This window comes from Acanthopagrus latus, chromosome 23 (assembly GCF_904848185.1).
Source record: "Acanthopagrus latus isolate v.2019 chromosome 23, fAcaLat1.1, whole genome shotgun sequence".
Taxonomy (NCBI): domain Eukaryota; kingdom Metazoa; phylum Chordata; class Actinopteri; order Spariformes; family Sparidae; genus Acanthopagrus; species Acanthopagrus latus.
Window position 1 is genome coordinate 14,925,852 of NC_051061.1, and position 12,417 is coordinate 14,938,268.

The 12,417-nt window shown below is 42.7% G+C and overlaps 3 protein-coding genes across 5 annotated transcripts; 1 reads left to right on the plus strand and 2 right to left on the minus strand.

The window, feature by feature from the left end:
• Positions 1–77: 77 nt before the first annotated feature.
• LOC119013454 (RNA-binding protein with serine-rich domain 1-like) lies at positions 78–2,971 on the minus strand. 2 transcript variants are annotated; one of them, XM_037087998.1, is made up of 7 exons: positions 2,819–2,971; positions 1,636–1,782; positions 1,361–1,546; positions 1,169–1,274; positions 893–1,046; positions 665–806; positions 78–538 (listed from the first exon to the last, which is right to left on the minus strand). In XM_037087998.1, coding segments are annotated over exons 1-7 (843 nt in total). In that variant the 5' UTR covers positions 2,821–2,971; the 3' UTR covers positions 78–432. The 2 variants fall into 2 exon arrangements, with proteins under 2 accessions (XP_036943893.1, XP_036943892.1); XM_037087997.1 differs by having other exon boundaries at positions 653–806.
• LOC119013451 lies at positions 2,870–6,381 on the plus strand. Its single transcript, XM_037087992.1, has 5 exons — positions 2,870–2,907; positions 2,991–3,088; positions 3,893–4,565; positions 4,730–4,843; positions 5,040–6,381. The coding sequence occupies exons 3-5, from the start codon at positions 3,936–3,938 to the stop codon at positions 5,955–5,957; spliced, it is 1,662 nt and encodes a 553-aa protein (XP_036943887.1). The 5' UTR covers positions 2,870–2,907; positions 2,991–3,088; positions 3,893–3,935; the 3' UTR covers positions 5,958–6,381.
• On the minus strand, positions 6,157–12,035 carry LOC119013452 (cytochrome P450 2K1-like). Of its 2 annotated transcripts, XM_037087993.1 has the most exons (9): positions 11,596–12,026; positions 11,367–11,523; positions 10,972–11,121; positions 10,637–10,797; positions 10,061–10,240; positions 9,492–9,633; positions 8,362–8,543; positions 7,124–7,265; positions 6,157–7,044 (listed from the first exon to the last, which is right to left on the minus strand). In XM_037087993.1, the coding sequence occupies exons 1-9, from the start codon at positions 11,788–11,790 to the stop codon at positions 6,857–6,859; spliced, it is 1,497 nt and encodes a 498-aa protein (XP_036943888.1). In that variant the 5' UTR covers positions 11,791–12,026; the 3' UTR covers positions 6,157–6,856. The 2 variants fall into 2 exon arrangements, with proteins under 2 accessions (XP_036943888.1, XP_036943889.1); XM_037087994.1 differs by lacking the exon at positions 7,124–7,265 and having other exon boundaries at positions 6,891–7,044; positions 11,596–12,035.
• Positions 12,036–12,417: the final 382 nt, after the last annotated feature.

The following is a 12,417-nucleotide window of genomic DNA, read 5'->3' on the forward strand; positions in this document are numbered from 1 at the left end:
GCTGAACCGAGAAGGTTGGCAGTAAAGGCCTGTCAGAGTCCTCCCAAGACTGTTACAGACTGAGCCAAAACACTGTATGAGTTTCAATGTTTTTATTTTTCAAAATGTCTAAAAATTCAATAGGCGGTAAAAAGAAGTCACACTTTAAAATAAACATTTGTAGATCTCCGTGGAGTCCACACTCAGCCTGATAAAACACAAACAAAGAACCTAAATTTCAGGATCAACTCAACACAAAATATGAAAAGAAACTCACATTTGCACAAAGAGAAAAAACACGTCGACTTTCTACATGCAGGCAGGTGTTTGTGTTGGCTACAACGTAGATTTTTTATTTCCAGTCCACGAGGTCGGGAGAACGGGAACTCCAGCTGTTTCAGCGAGAATCTAATAGATCACTTGGCGTCAGGAGTCAGGGGTCAGGGAACTCGTCTATCTGGAGGAGTTGGAGCTGGAACGGGAGCGGTGACGCCTGCGACCAGGAGATCTGGAACGAGAGCGGCGGCGTGCGGGGGACCGCCTCCTCGGGGAGCGGGACCTGCAAGAACATACAAGTTTTTTTTTATTTTTTTTTTTAAGGGTGTTGTTGCTGGAAGGCAGGAAAAATTAAATCTGAAAAATCAAACTGTCGGCCATAGTAACTGATACTAACTCATCAATGTACCTTCTTCTCATACGTGGCGGGGTACGACGCCACATAGGCGGCGGTGGCGGCATTCTGCGAGGAGGAGAAGGTCTACGAGGCGGAGGACGGACTCGCTGAGTCAGCACAGCAGATGCAGTGATTTCCTGACCGTCAATCTGGCCTATAAAAACAAAAGTAACCACAGACAATTGTTCAGCATGTATGTAATCAAGTAAGAAAGACAGACTGAAACATAATTCAGCCTACCTCCATCCATATATTTGAGGGCCTTCTGGGCCTCTTCAGGGGTCTCAAACTCCACGTAAGCAGAGCCTCTGGACAGGTGTGGGTGTAGTCTGTCCATTGGCATTTCAACCATTTTGATTTTGCCATAAGTGGAAAAGATCTCCTGGATGTGGTCCTGTGCAAAAAAAAAACAAAGTGAGATTTCACAGTGAGATTTAGATTTTCTGTGAAGGACAATCTGCTCATAATACATAAAATCAACTGCTGCCAACAATGAAAAGTCTGTCTTCAGCGGACCTTGGTGACATTTCTGGTCAGTCGTCCTAAATGAACTTTAGTTGGTTTGGGGCTCGGGCTTCTTTTCCTTCGCTCCTTATCATCTCCCCTCTTCTGTGTTTTAGATCTGCAGAATCACAAACAAAACTCCGGTTAATATTACAATCAAACAAGACACCACAGAGCGTAATAAATACTGTTTAAGTGACTTACGCTGAGCGGGAGCGTCTGCGGTTGTCATGGCGCCGGCGGCTGGGGCTGGGGGAGCCTGAGGAGCTAGAGGAGGAGGAGGAACGAGAGCTCGAAGAACCAGAGCGGCTCGAACCAGATGAGCTGGAACCGCTTGAGGAGCCTGAGCTGGAACCAGAGCTGCTGCTTGAAGTAGAGCTAGATCTGGACCTGGGGGGAAACAAATGCACATTTTGTGAGAGGGATTTTGTCAGACAAATATAAGGAAATATTATAACAAGGTAAGCTAGAAATCAAACCTGCTGCTGCTGCTGCCAGTAGAAGCACTGCGGCGTTTCCTTGCCTTATCCCGTCCTCTCTCCTTGTCTCCTTCCTTGGTACCAGTCTTGTCTTTGCCTCTATCTTTTGTCTTTTCCTCTTCTTTCCGCTTCGTGGGTGATGGTGCCCTAAAGTCAGAGGCAATGATGTTATTTTATTGTTATTGATGTTATTAAATCATATAAGCTTTGAATGTCGCAGAGCATCAGGCGATAAACACTTAAAATAGTATCAGATTTTTGGGCTGTAACAAGATACATGACATACATCTCCTCAAAGGCCATTCATTAGTATTCATTCATTCATTAATATTTTTGCCCTAAAACCTTGATATCAGTATTGTAACAACATTGCATTACAAGGATGACTGCTACAAAATAACAGCAGTTATCACGATGAGAGTATATATCGTACGTTTTGCAATCTGACCATTTTTCTGATCATTTGGGCTGGAAACCAATGTCTTTAAACACCCACGTTAACCTACCAGCGGCCCCAAACCCAAATATATCTCAACTGGCATGAAGCAGGATTGGCTTCAGAAAGAAGAAGCAAAACTTTTGAGCAGTTGGAACCAACAATAAATCAATAAATAAGACTTTTGGCTAATAGATGACTGAAATCATGAAACATTTATCGATATTGTTGGCCCGCAATTTCATTTGCTCTGGAACTAAACCAATTGTATAATAAACAAGTGTGCATACCCTCTTTAAAATGGAGTAAACGTCCAAGGCAGTTAGGTTATTATGGATGTGTGTAAACAGACCCCGAACACTTAGCACGACTAAGCAAATTGAAGCTAATCTGCCTATTGTTACAAGAATCACACGGGTGATGTTATTTGCATTTAAAGAAATACCGGTGGGTTAAATGTTATTGTATTATGACTCCGTGGTAATATTACCACAGCTCCCACTGTTAATCTCACACTAATAAACTTTACAGCGGATAACTGCTCGCAGACTCAATTCCGCCGCCATTTATTTTCATTCAACCGGCTCCTCAAAACAAGAGCCGCGGAGGAAGCCGTCTGTCGAGTACAGCTCGATCCACGAAGCACACGAACGGTTGTAAAATGTTACCCTACCTTATTAAATGATTACAACATACACTAGAATCAAAACTACCTGGATTGCAACCGTAAAAAGACGCGAAACTTACATTATCTTTCCAGCGAGGTTGCTTCACGCACTTGTGGCCTGAGAGGACGTCGCTCGGTGATGACGACGGAGCGGAAGTGACGTGTGCATGTGAGCGCCACTTACAACTCATTTGTTTATTTATGTTGTCGATAATAAAAATGTGAGTGCATGTCTGTATGTCTGTAACGTAGCTATGCAAGGACCGGGTGTCTCCTCGCGGTTCGTGAAATGATTTAGCCGAACAGGGTGCAACCGTCGTTCTCCCCTGTCGTCGTCGAGGTTCCGCCAGGTGAGCGTTTTACTTTATAACGTCGGTGTGCTAGCTGTGGTCGTTAGCTAGCTCTGCCAACATCAGTTAGTTAGCTGTTACAGGTTACTGCGCTGCTGCGTATTCCTGTCAGCACCGCGGAAAATATTCTCCAGAAGCAGCCCAATACGAATACGAATATATTTATGATAACCATTAACAACCTCGTCTGGTTATTGATTTGATAAGCAAATAAATGCGGCGACAGAAGAATGTACCTGTCAGGATCCAGTTTTTTCATGTGTTGATCAGTATTGTTTTCATAAGTTAGTTGTTTTATTGAGATATGTTGTTACTGTATAATAACAAGCATGCTCATGATATAACGCTAGTAAAGGGTAACTCCACCAATTTTACACATTAAACTGTGCTGGCAGGTCTTGAGGAGTATTACTGCAAATGTGAAAAAGCGGTTAAGAGCTTTTGTGTGGCATCGTGGGAAGCTGCATGTAATCTGATTTTAAAAAAAAAAACTTGGGCATTCTTCTTTTTCAAAAACTTATCTCACCCACAATGCAGTTTAACAACTGAGTATCATCGATGGTGGCAGTTTATCAGATTTTATGCAGCTTCCCTTTGAGGCACAGAAGGTTATATTCTGCCTTTTTACCACAGTACCTACAGTTTACACAGTAGTACTCCCTAAGACCCAAAAACACACTTTTATGTATAAAGTTGGGTTACCCTTTAAATCATCAGAGGGAACATGTGAATAAGGATCCCCTTGATAAACTAAGCAGATTTTTTTTTTAATTGTAACAGTTTTATTTTATGAATCTTTTACAGATTGACAGTAAAAACTCCCAGACTACCTCTTGAGTGAGACACCATGGGTCGACTGGATGATGCCGCCAAACACAAAGTGGTGGAGCTGCGGAAGGCTGGTCTGAGTTTCCGAAAGATCAAAGCTGTGCTAGAGCTGGAGAACATCAAGGTGTCTGCCCAGGCCATCTACCTGTTCCTGAGGGAGTTTCAGGGCAGGCCACCAGGGAGGGTCAGGCCCGTGGAGGCTGGGAGCAGCTCATCACTAGCACAGGTTCAGCCTCGAGCAGCGGCAATACAAGAGGGCTGGAGTAACATCCATCTCCAAAACATTCTGCGGGAGGCACCTCACCATACTGGCTTCACAGCAGCTGCAAACTTTACCAAAAAGTCTTCCACAAATACAGACACTGGTGCAAAGCCATCTAGGTCGGGGGAGATCAGCGGAGGCAGCAGAGCAGAACAGCAACAGGAGGGAGATAAGGAAGAAAATGACATCCAGATCGTTAGTGTCACCTCTCTTGCACAGAATAGCCAACAAAGAAGCTCCCATTCCACTGTAACAAGGGCAGAGGCTGGCACACTGACAGCATCAGGAGCATTAATGAGGAGGAGAGTCACACCTTCTCCAGCCACCAATTCAATGCTGGCAGCCCGGAAGAGGATTTTGGATAAAGCACTGTCACACAGGATGAAGGTACCCACCTATAGATAATTTCTCCCATGTAAATCCCAATTGTTGCTGGGATTGTTGTTTGCAGTGATTGTTTATAAAAGCACAAAGGCTGTATAATTTGTTGAAAATATTCTATGAGTGAAAATACATTCTTCATTTAAATTGCATACATTGTTCTTCAACAGTCATTCCACCAGGTGGCGTCATTGTTGAGGAGAGAGCACATGAGTGTCCAAGGTGCTGATGTGAGAAGTACAATGCCACAAGCACCTGAAACTTTTGATCTGACCACTGAAAAGGTGAGAAAGCAGCAAACCTCAAATACCATAAATGGCCTCTGCCTTAGTTATGAATGAAGTTGATTTTAACATTGTTAAAACTGATTCCTGGAGCCTGGCCAATTTAATATTATCTCTAATGTCATGTTAATAAGATTGCACTATAACTTTTCAATAGTTTTTCACTATTTTCCTGATTTTTGTTTATGTTGGACAGACTGGTATGGAAGGTCAGCCTGGAGAGGGCAGTGCCCCCAGGCGTTTTCTCACCCAGAGACCAGGTCTGTCTGTCCGTTCCCCTCACACTCTCCCTCGAGTTGGCGTTCGTCTTCCTCACCGGTCGCCATCACCTTTAACATCCTCGGCTCCTGGGGTGGCTGTCATCCGTCTCCAGACCCCTACCACCCGTAGTGAGGGAAACCCGAGCCCCCAGCAGGCAGTCCAGGAAGCCGGAGGGAGAGGTGGACTGCAGGATCAGATTCAAACCCTGAGCTCTGAGGTGCGCAGCTTGGGTCTGGCTGTGAAGATGTTGGTGGAGCAGCAGTGCCGCCTGGAGAGGGAGCAGGCGCAGCAGACACACATCCAGAAGCAGATCCTCAGCACTCTACAGGGGTTTGCCTCCAAACTGGGAGGTTGTAGCAGTGTTCAACAGCAGCACAATAAAACTCCGTCACCTGCATTGTCTACGGCTTCTGCGTCGGCTTCCTTCAGCCAAGACACCTTCAACTTCAGTCAGGGCACGTACACACAGTGTAGCCAAACCCAGCCAAGCTACAACTCTTTAGAGGGTTTAGAAAATGTCGAGACCTTTAAACTGCCAGGACTCAGCCCCTCAAGCATGAACGGGTTTCCACCATGTAGCAGTGCAGAGAACCTCCCACTCACTCACACTCCCCCTCACACACAACCGTATGCAGCGGCTTACCCACAGCAAAACAGTCAGACACTCATACCGCCCTTCACACAGTCCTTTGTCTCTTCATACGGCCAGTCACATTCTCAGACTTTCAGAGGATCAGAGAGTAAAACATCTGATTTCCCGAGCAGCTGCTCAGTGAGGACTCTGCAGGACTGCAGCGTGTCCACCCAGCCACAGGATCAACAGATCAATATCATTAAAGTGGAAGGACCTTAGAGGCCTTCAGAGTGTTGTGGGACCTTAAGGGCTTGGATGTGCTTTTTCTTTTCTTTTTTTTTTAATCTCGTTGTAAAACGTATTTATAACAGATGCTTTTACAGTGAAAACATAATGTAGCATTTCCTAAATTAATTTTGTGTACAATTCCAGAGAATACTCACAGCAATAGAAAGAAGGAACTGCAGTGATTTAGAAGTGTGTTCATGACATGTCTTTATTATAGGCAATGATTACAAAAGTAGAGAAAATGTTGTGTGTAGGCACTTTGTCATTGTTTTTAACAGCACTTCTTGTTTATTTTGTATCTATTATTTTTGTATTTCTAGAACTGGCATTACAAACTGTTAGCTTTCATACCTCTTTGCTAACTGATAAACAAAATAAAGGATTGGTTATGATCCAAAGCATCTCCCACGTGTAAGACAGTGTGTGAGACATGTTCCTGTTAATATATCATCAAATAAAATGGCTTAATATTTGTTAGGGATACAGGGTATGGTTGAAAAATCATTACAGACATTGTGACTGTGATATGACACATGACTGGTTGGAAAAATTATTTTTTTGCTTTACAATTTTCATTTTCACAAAAAAAAAGAGAAAAGATTAAAGTCATGATGATGGGACATTTGTTGGGTTCTTCGTCAAACAAACAAGTCCCCTTAAATCTGAAGAACAAGATTTGTGATCTAGGAAATCTCTTCAACACTACAGTACTTAATTATAATAATGTTTTGTCACACATTTTACTTTTTCTAAAGGTGCAGTTCATCTCATGATTTACAGTGGAGGAACTGAATGTAAGAGCTGAGGTGTAATCTATAACCAGAACCACTACAACTGAACCACAATAAATTGTTGGTTTTGTTGGTTCATGTCAGCTTTGTTCATGTTTGTCAAACCCGGCTGATAGCACAGAGCTCTTGGGGTAAAGGGTTGCGGGAAAAGGATCCAACCAGTGTCAGATCCAGTTCGTCCTCCTTAACTCCAGGTGGGGGAGTAAAACGAAAATGCTGGAGGAGGGTGGTGAAGAAGAGAAACAACTCAGTCCGGGCCAGACTCTCCCCTATGCAAACCCTTGGGCCTGAAAGAGAGCAAAGGAAATTCACATCTTGAATCGAATTTGTTCTCTCACATTTCTTGGTGATAAAAACACAAATTACCTGCAGAGAAAGGTAGAAAAGCATCTCTCTTTCTAAATTTCCCCTCCTTGTCGAGGAAATGGGCTGGATGGAAACTGTTGGGCTTTTCCCATTCTTCTTCATCGTGAAGAGCAGATGACAGCAGATAAATCACTGTAGTCCCCTGAAATGTGTCATAAATGTAGATGATAACATGTTTTAAGCTTGCAAATGTTTTTTTGTGTGGTATTTTTTATCCTCTAAAAAGAAAAATCTAAATCCAATTCTCACTTGTTACTCACTTCAAACTGAAGATTAGTTTGATCTGTGCTAAAAGGCTCTAGATTCCAACAGTAATCGCCAGTATAAAGTGCTTGGCCACCAACCCATGTCTCTCTTCCTCCTGCTCATGCAGTAAAAAAGAGACTTCCTGCAATCCCTGCCCACCTCAACCAATCAGGACAGAGAACTCCGTAAAGAGGCGGTCGTGGGCTGCTGCTATGTCTGGTGTTCTTCGCTGTGCATTCATGTGGCCACAGAGACAGACAGAGTTGTAAATATGACGACGCTTAGAGCAGCTTGAATAGATTAATTGCTCAAATTTTCTTTGGTGAATGACATTTAACCATGATACAATACACAAGTATAAAGGCAATGTGTCTTATAAAAGGTTATGGTCTTTAATGATGTGTACAATATAGTTGGTCATTGCAAACAATATATCTCAGCCAGAAAGACCAAAATAAGGGAAAATGCTTCATTCCAGTCGTGGCTTGTCGATAGTGGCCTCAAATGAAGAAGAATATTATAGACCTTTATTTTGTTTTCCCTGTCTCCTTTTTTCAAACAGCAGGAACCAAACCAGCATGGATCAAGTCAGGTCTGACTGATTTAAAGCACTGAAAATGCATGAACGAGCTAAGAGCCATGTGGAAAATGTGATGCGTCATGGCATCTTTGGCAGATTAAATATTGCCGCTCAGCTAGATGAAGGCTACAGGATAGGGATCACAAGGAGTTTCACTAAAAACGAGGTCATTTTATACTAATACTATTTTGTGGAAAACCCATATCAGACGAATATTACTGTTCCAAGCAGATTATTTTCAATTTTAATATGCTTAAATAGACTGGTGTGATGTACCAGTAGGGTGCTTGATATGTGGTTATAGCACATCTATCTCACTTTTACCCCCCCCCAAAAAAAGACTTTCGCCATCCACCACTAAAAATACCTGAAAGGATAGTAAAGCAGAGGTAGCTGACAATAGTTGTTTTACCTTCTTGATGAAGAAGCCCTGGAAGATGACATCTCGGGAGGTGCAATGTGCAGTTTTGGGGACAACACTGATCACTCTCTGTACTTCATGGATGACGGCATTGGAGTATGGCAGGCTCTTCCTGTCCGCCACCAGGACCTGACGGCTTCCTACTACTCTGCTCAACTCCTCTTGGACCTGGTCTTTGAGATGCAGGATGAGGAATAGCTGATGAGTATGTCATACAACGACTGAGAGTTGGTTAGAGACTGTCATTGCATATGAAAATCCCAGAGGTGCTTGGGAGGATGACACCGCCCCAGAGCCTGCCCTGTGGGCTTCTTTTGGGGGACTTGTGGATGGAGTGTGGGTTTAGGGAGGGCCTCAAACGAGTGAATCAGGGCACATAAAAAGAATCAGGAAAGACAAATGGAAAGACCCTTGAGCCTGTCATTGTAGTATCCATGATTTCAACCATTTAGCATGGATTTTCCTTGTTTTTCACCCTGCCTATTTGTCAGTGCCATTTGCAACCTTTTATTGGACATACACCAATCAGCCACGACATTAAAAAGACAGGTAAGTGACACCTATCATCATTGCTCACCTCGTTACAATGCAAAGTTCTGCTGGGAAACCTTGGGTGCTGTCAAACACATTTAACACATACCCTCCAACCAAACACCACTGCAGACCAAGAACAGCCCCTGATGGCAACAGCAGTTAGTGGCAGTGCCCCCCACCCCAAATTAGCAGTGCAACAGTGCAATTGGTATATCTAGGGCATATCTGCGGCATTTTCCCGACTAGAAGAAGAGCCACATAGAAAACTGTCTACTCCACCAATGTATGTGGTCAAGAGGCTGGCTCTCATTGCTGCCATCACAACCTGTGTAGCTTTCCAAGGAAAGTCTTTCTTTTCGTCATACTTCTGGTGACAATTGGGCAAACCAGGGTTTGCAGGTTGAGCAATGTAAGCATATCGGCACTTGAAACCATTCACTAAATAGGCCAGTTGGGGCGGGATTGTTCTGTAAATTATCTCACTCATAAGCGATGCAGAATATTACACTTGAAGAAACAAGTCTTGAATCAATATTTTTTGTTTATGAAATACTTCTCAGAAAATACGTGTTTATTGTGTTTCATACCTTGTATTTGTGGGTACTTGGCCATGAGCAGCAAGCCATATCTAAGAGTAGATGACGTAGTGTCGGTGCCAGCAGTGAAAAGGTTGAGAACAGTCACCAGTAGGTTTTCTTCATTGAAGTGAGAATTCATAATCCCAGAGGCCTTACAAGTGACAAAACAATGAAAATTTAGATTGTAATGGAGAGTAATACAGTTACTTCTATGACTACAACTTATGGGTTCCTACAGGTACTTAAGTATAGGAACAGGGACTCAAGGGAGTAACAGGTTGGGTATTTCTTATGTCTCTTGGACTCTTCTCCCCTTGTTAACCTCTAATTACACAATAATATCAGGGGTGTTGACTGCATTATGAAGTATCAACTCTTCACTCCTTGTTACCATGTAATTACACAGTATGATTAGGGGTGCGTGCCAGATAATGACGTGTCCACTGTTCCCCTGTTCTGACTCTGTAATCACACCTTAATTTGCTGCTGGTTTTGTTTTCGTTTCTTAAAGTTGTTTTTAGCAAAAAAAAAAATCCCAAACTGTTTAATCTAAAAGCAGGCAGCTATTTCGTGTTTACCTCAAAGTGTATCTTGCGGGCCAGAAAGGAATCCACCAAACCTCTGCCCATCTGCGGATTAAGGGTGTCCTGTAAACCCTTGATCAGCTTTGTCATTTGTCTCCTGCTAGCACGTGAATTCTTCATCATTTGCTTTCGGGCTCCAAGCCAATGGAACAGCCATGGGAAGAGGTTATAAAGCTGTTAAACAATCAGGGATCGTAAGCTGATTTAAAAAAGCATCACATGAAAATTGTATACAGGTTTTATTATGTAAAAAATTATGACACTAAACTTTGGTTCCATAGGAAGCTCTGGGAAATGACTGCCCAGTACTCTAGAGGAGATCGTACCTCTCCGTTCAGTTTAATTTCTCTCCCTGTCTGTCGTTCATTCACACAACTGCATGTGTTTTTTTACCATCCGTCACGCAGCATTCCTTTGTTTCTGCCCCTTTCATAGAAGCGAGCCTCCAAACTTTATGAACGACAGACTCCATATTTTTCTTCATGATAGACAGTTTGCTCCTGTCCATAAGTGAACTGACATAAACAGGGTCAATTGAGTTAGCACTCTACTTTAACTGTAGATCATCACCTGCACCGATGCACAGCCCATTAGTTCTGTGTTTTTACAGGCTCGCTCCACCATGGATCTGAAGTCTGGGTCATCATATTCAAATCTGTTGCCGTAGACAATATTAGAGATGACATTGGAGACAGCAAATCTCACTGGTTGGGTAGTGTCAAAGGGTTTACCTAAAAGAGAAAAAGTAAAGTGGTTTCGTTGACTTAACTCCCCACTGTTGAAACTTTGGGTCATGAGTTTCAACTCTGTTCGGACAGCATAGTTCACTGGTAGATTAGTAAGGGCTCTGTCTCACAAAAAGATCTTGATTTTTGCAAAGCCAAACATGCCAAACTTTGTTTTACCGTCTTTTTCTTTAAAAACCTCCATCAGGTGTTGACTCTCTTCTATGATTTTTTCCTCTGAAGCTTTTTTGCCCATTCCAAAGTCTTTCAGGCTGGTCATTGCAAAGTTCTTCATTTTTCTCCATGAGTCTCCGTTGGCAAATATAATTCCTGCAGATGAGAACTTTTTTAAACATCAGCATAATGTGCGTGTGTGTGTGTGTGTGTGTGTGTGTGTGTGTGTGTGTGTGTGTGTGTGTGTGTGTGTGTGTTTGTGTGTGTGTGTACAGATACATGTCTATATACTGCGATATTATTATATATGTGTGTTCATATGTATATAAATACAAGTTTAGTTAGTTAGTTAGTTGGTTACATGGCATAGTATATGAATGAAAATAAATTCAGTTCCTTACCTTGTGTTAATTTCAGGTCATTGATAATTGGGACAACTTCTTTCACTGAAAAGGCGTCGCTGATCAGAGCCTGCTTGACAACCTTGTATCCTGCCAGCACAACAACTTTTTGGGGCCCGAGATGGATGGTGAATATGGCTCCATACTTCTTGGAGAGCTGAGATGAACATCATAAAAAGCTGTCAGGACTAATAAAGAATTAAATAACATCAGATAAATACCGGCTTACCTCATACAGCGTGCAGTGGGGTGACTTGAGGTCCAGCAAATTGCCCAACAAAGGCAGTGACCTGGGTCCTGGAGGCTCCTTTCTTTGACGGTCATAGCTCCAGAAAAATACAAGCGAGGCAAGAAGGATCCCAATAGTGAACAGTAGACTGGTTGTACTGAGTGACTGAAGAAAGAGGTTTTCCATCATTGCCATGCTGTGTCACACTGGTAACAGACCCAGGGCAAAAATGGATGTGCACTGTGTGTGTGTTTGTTTGTTTGTTTGTTTCTCTGTGTGACTGCATTGGATTGAAGGCTGATATCAGTGAGTAGGCTGACCCTACTCCACTGACCAATTGCATTATAGTTTGCCACATACAGCCATCCTCCTGCACTGATATCTCTCTTTTCCTCAGCCTTCACATCACCATGATGAAGATGCCTTATCGCTCTTTGGATCTTCTTTGGATTTTCTTTGTATTTCATTTTGTTATTTCCCGTAATGCTGTTTGTGTTGTGTTTTTGTCTATGCCCGTGCTTTACTTAATAAAAACACTTTACTTCTTGTGTTTTTATTTGAACATTCCTGTGCGATTGATGTAATCTCCTTTTAAAGCTCGTCGGTCAGTATTTTTTGTTTTTTTCAATTTGCTCCAGAATTAAACTACTGTAACACACAGACATTTCTGTTTAATTTGCTCCTTCACCCATTTCTGTGACTGAAGCCGTTGGTTAATCTGCAACTACGAGATCAAGTTGTACTCCCGGTTTGGCAGGGGTCCAACATTTTTCTGTGAGAACACTCCTACACAGAGTTTACAAGCCTGCAACTCCCCTCCAG

Excerpts from the sequence above, each read along its gene's own strand:
- LOC119013454 (XM_037087997.1), bottom strand. Across the intron at positions 1,547-1,635 it reads ACTGGCAGCAGCAGCAGCAG|GTCCAGATCTAGCTCTACTT; the intron begins GTTTGATTTCTA and ends GTTTCCCCCCAG. Across the intron at positions 1,275-1,360 it reads CGCAGACGCTCCCGCTCAGC|ATCTAAAACACAGAAGAGGG; the intron begins GTAAGTCACTTA and ends GTGATTCTGCAG.
- LOC119013451 (XM_037087992.1), top strand. The coding sequence starts at position 3,936 with ATGGGTCGACTGGATGATGCCGCCAAACACAAAGTGGTGGAGCTGCGG. Across the intron at positions 4,566-4,729 it reads CACTGTCACACAGGATGAAG|TCATTCCACCAGGTGGCGTC; the intron begins GTACCCACCTAT and ends GTTCTTCAACAG. Across the intron at positions 4,844-5,039 it reads TTGATCTGACCACTGAAAAG|ACTGGTATGGAAGGTCAGCC; the intron begins GTGAGAAAGCAG and ends TATGTTGGACAG.
- LOC119013452 (XM_037087993.1), bottom strand. The coding sequence starts at position 11,790 with ATGGCAATGATGGAAAACCTCTTTCTTCAGTCACTCAGTACAACCAGT. Across the intron at positions 11,524-11,595 it reads CCCACTGCACGCTGTATGAG|CTCTCCAAGAAGTATGGAGC; the intron begins GTAAGCCGGTAT and ends TGTTCATCTCAG. Across the intron at positions 7,045-7,123 it reads TTTTCTACCTTTCTCTGCAG|GCCCAAGGGTTTGCATAGGG; the intron begins GTAATTTGTGTT and ends GCTCTCTTTCAG.